Source organism: Cibotium barometz, chromosome 15, assembly GCF_041138505.1.
Source record: "Cibotium barometz isolate CiBa-2024 chromosome 15, ASM4113850v1, whole genome shotgun sequence".
NCBI lineage: Eukaryota > Viridiplantae > Streptophyta > Polypodiopsida > Cyatheales > Cibotiaceae > Cibotium > Cibotium barometz.
Window position 1 is genome coordinate 50,272,743 of NC_141060.1, and position 3,439 is coordinate 50,276,181.

The following is a 3,439-nucleotide window of genomic DNA, read 5'->3' on the forward strand; positions in this document are numbered from 1 at the left end:
TATCCCAATCCCTAATCCAGCTAGTACAAGGCGCATCACTCATGACCAAATCTGCAAGGTGAGGGTTTGTCTAAAACTTCCCCAGCTTAGGAGTTTTCCCTCGTAGGAAAGAGGCCAAGAGCTCCTACCATGCCGTAAGCTTTTAAGCTATAAATAAATGTACTTATGTGCAACATAGGATCTGGGCAAGCAGCGAGCCATTTGTTTTATACTTGTGTGCAAAAATAGGATGTGATGTATTAGAGAGAGAGAGAGAGAGAGAGAGAGAGAGAGGATAATATACATTCATATTGTAGGTTAAGCAACTTTTCCTTGAGGAGTATAGGGAAAGGGATGGGACACTTGTTCGTTATTGTCGTGTGGATGAAGCTTGTCCAAAATGGAATAGGACATGGGAGAAACGGGTTGATCTTATCCATCATGTCAAAAAATGTCATGGTCTCATCATTGATGTCCCTCGTAGACCCGTCGGAAGACCAAAGGATAGTTAAAAGTCTCAATTGGCTTTTGGATCAAGGTCTCATAGGCAAGCCAAAGCGCAGTCTCAAAGCTTATCTACCCGCATAAAACTTGCCCGAGACAAGCATCTTAGAGATCTACAAAAAAATGCAAAGAAGAGATGGATCTTTAGCTCCTTCAACGGAAAGATGCCATATGAGGAATGGGAGGAAGCCCATATTCATGAGGAGATGGCAAAGTGGGAGAGTCAAATGCCAAATCGAATTGCAAAGATGGAAGCAAATATTGCCAAAGGATACGACAGCGTGGTAAGACATGTTGGAGTTTCTTGCTTCAATGTTGGTCATATTGAACTATCTCTTCTCATTGTTTCTAATTCTAAAACTTTTTATTTTCAATGAATTATTTTAGTCAAGAAAATACAAGGATAAGAAAAATGAGGAGGAAGAAGATCATGACAAGGAGAGGATGGAAGGATTGGAGCATGAGGATGAGATAAATGAGACTGCGGAGAGTGAATCCAAAGATGATTTGTCCATGGAGAATGAGGATGAGGTGGTCGATACTATCTTACCAAAGAAAGCTCTCAAATCCAAAACCCCCATGCATATAGAAATTTCTTCTCCATGTGGAAGTGAGACAAGGTATGTGTCTATTATGCAATGATTTTTTCTTTCTTTTTTTTTGGTAGTTTATTAGTGTTCTATGTTTGTAGATCGCCCAAGGATACCTCTATCCACTTGTCCTCTTTGAGATATGGTCTTGAGGTGACTTTCGATGCTAAACTTACGCGTGGAATCACTAGCAAGAAAGCAAGCTCAAGTGTACTCAATCTTTTTGTCATGTAAATATCACTTTTGTTAGAATTCTTTTTTGTTTGAATATCTTGTGGTCTTGTAGTGTAATAAATTATGGATTTGTAGGTGGATAGAGCGTACCTTTGAAGAGGATGCCCTCAAGAATGTTTGGTTTGTTGATAGTCTATGGCTATCATTCATTCAATCTCAACCTAGTGAAAGGGCGATGTGAAACTATTTTGGAAGAGTGGATCTTTCCAACCACATGTTCACTTTCTTTCCGATTGTGGATGAGTATGGAAATGTTTGTCATGCATGAGTTCTTGTTACGTTTGTTCCACAACACTTACATTGTGAATCCCTCATTTTTGTAGAGATCATTGGATATTAGCGGTATTTTTCAATTGCCATGTACGGTCCATATCTCGTCTGAAAAAAGACAAGAGTGCAATTTTATTTTTTGATTCCATCGCTATTCGTCAAATTGATCGCTACATTGTTCCCTTGACAAGGTATGTGTACTTCTCCTATAGCATTATAACATGATGGATTCTCTATTTATAATATAGTGGCGCTTTGTGTGTTCAGAGTTTTGCAATTTTTTTCAATGTACACATTGCATGAACAACTTAAAAAAGAGCTACAAATTTTGGAGAATTGTCATGTTCAAACAATGGAGGTATGGAGTTCTTGTAAGTTCATAGAAACTTTTTTTGATTTGTGAATATGTATGCATGGAAATTTTATTGGTTGTTTAGATGCCGAGACAAGCCAATACCAAGGATTGCGGATACTATATTATGCTAGTGATGAAGCTACTGATTCAAGGTGGTGTGAAGAATTGCACACCAAAGAAGTGGGTAAGTAAATCATGGAGTTATGTTTCTTATGATACTTTAGAGTAGAATGGTTTGTGATAATTGTCTTGAAAATTTGGAGCTTACTTCGGGTTGGTTCTCTCATGCAATTGTGGAGGCGCTCAAGATGGAGTTTGGAGCATGGGCGCAACATGAGGCTTCGGATTCCACCAAGTAGCAAGCAGGAGACAGCGATGTATAGTTTTGTGGCTACTGAGCTAGACGCCCATACACTTATTTTATGTATCAATTTCTTTTGGAATAATCATGTATCAATTTCTTTTGGAATCAAGAACATACACTTATGTTATGTCTCCATGTTGGATATGAGTGCTTTTAATCTCGTAATGAGGGCTTTGTAATGAGTGCTTTTAATCTCGTGCTGAAATTTTTGTAAATTCGGGCTGTAGGACTTTTGACATTAGATATACTCTCTGGAATTTTTGTAAATTCGGGCTATAGGGTTTTTGTAAACTCGGGCTAAATTTTTTGTACATGTGCATCTGGTGGAATCTGTACATATGCATAACATGAACCATATTGGGATGCCCACGTTGGTTTGGTAGTACTGCTGCAAATAAGGGAAGACCAAACACATTTGTTTTGAATGTGCTATCAATTGCCCATGAATTGTTGGAGGAAAATCGATTAGCCATTTGCAGCATCCAATTGTCTTGTATGATTAAAATGAATGGTTTGTCTTTTGGATTTTGTGCGGTTGGATTATAAGGTTGAAAGTAGACCACCTATAAACATAACAAATGTCAATACAATACAACGAAAGTATTGTAGGAAAAGAAGAGATAAATTTGCAACCTTTTGTTGTTTTTGCAAAATTGCAACCTCAATGTGCATGGTTGTCCAATCATCATTGGGAATCCTACCTGCACAAAAGGTCTCGATAAAAATTGCAACAACACGCACTTTGATAATAGCAAAAAAAATATCTTACTCATTATACCTTCGATGCGTTTTTGATATGACAACATTTGAACCTCCTTTGGGATCATAAAGAATCGAAAGATGATTTGATCAAGCATGGTAGCTCTCTCCAACTGATACCTTTCTTTGGATATTGACAATTGTGCAACATGACGAGAACTACCGATATCAAACAAATCCTCTGCACAACACTCCACAACAGATGGGTGTACCGGCAAATGATAGAGATCACTCTTGCTGCCCGGGATATGGCCATCATGATTTGGATGAATGTGTATAGTAACCTCATCTTTATCATCAAAGCTTTGCACTTGAACTTTGAATGGACAACCACACTTCTTTGATGTTCTAATCCTTTTTCTTTTGTGAACCACAACGCTTAGG

General features: G+C 38.0%; 1 protein-coding gene across 1 annotated transcript; it reads left to right on the top strand.

Annotated features, from left to right (window-relative positions):
• The first annotated feature begins 508 nt into the window (after window positions 1-508).
• LOC147631418 (uncharacterized) lies at window positions 509-2,400 on the top strand. Its single transcript, XM_086809183.1, has 4 exons — window positions 509-767; window positions 871-1,103; window positions 1,175-2,116; window positions 2,196-2,400. The coding sequence occupies exons 1-3, from the start codon at window positions 648-650 to the stop codon at window positions 1,305-1,307; spliced, it is 486 nt and encodes a 161-aa protein (XP_086665309.1). The 5' UTR covers window positions 509-647; the 3' UTR covers window positions 1,308-2,116; window positions 2,196-2,400.
• The last annotated feature ends 1,039 nt before the right edge of the window (window positions 2,401-3,439 follow it).

What these genes read in the sequence shown, in the direction of transcription:
- LOC147631418 (XM_086809183.1), top strand. Translation starts at nt 648, where the DNA reads ATGCCATATGAGGAATGGGAGGAAGCCCATATTCATGAGGAGATGGCA. An exon ending in CCAAAGGATACGACAGCGTG is followed by an intron (nt 768 to 870) that starts GTAAGACATGTT and finishes GAATTATTTTAG; the next exon opens with TCAAGAAAATACAAGGATAA. An exon ending in CCATGTGGAAGTGAGACAAG is followed by an intron (nt 1,104 to 1,174) that starts GTATGTGTCTAT and finishes CTATGTTTGTAG; the next exon opens with ATCGCCCAAGGATACCTCTA.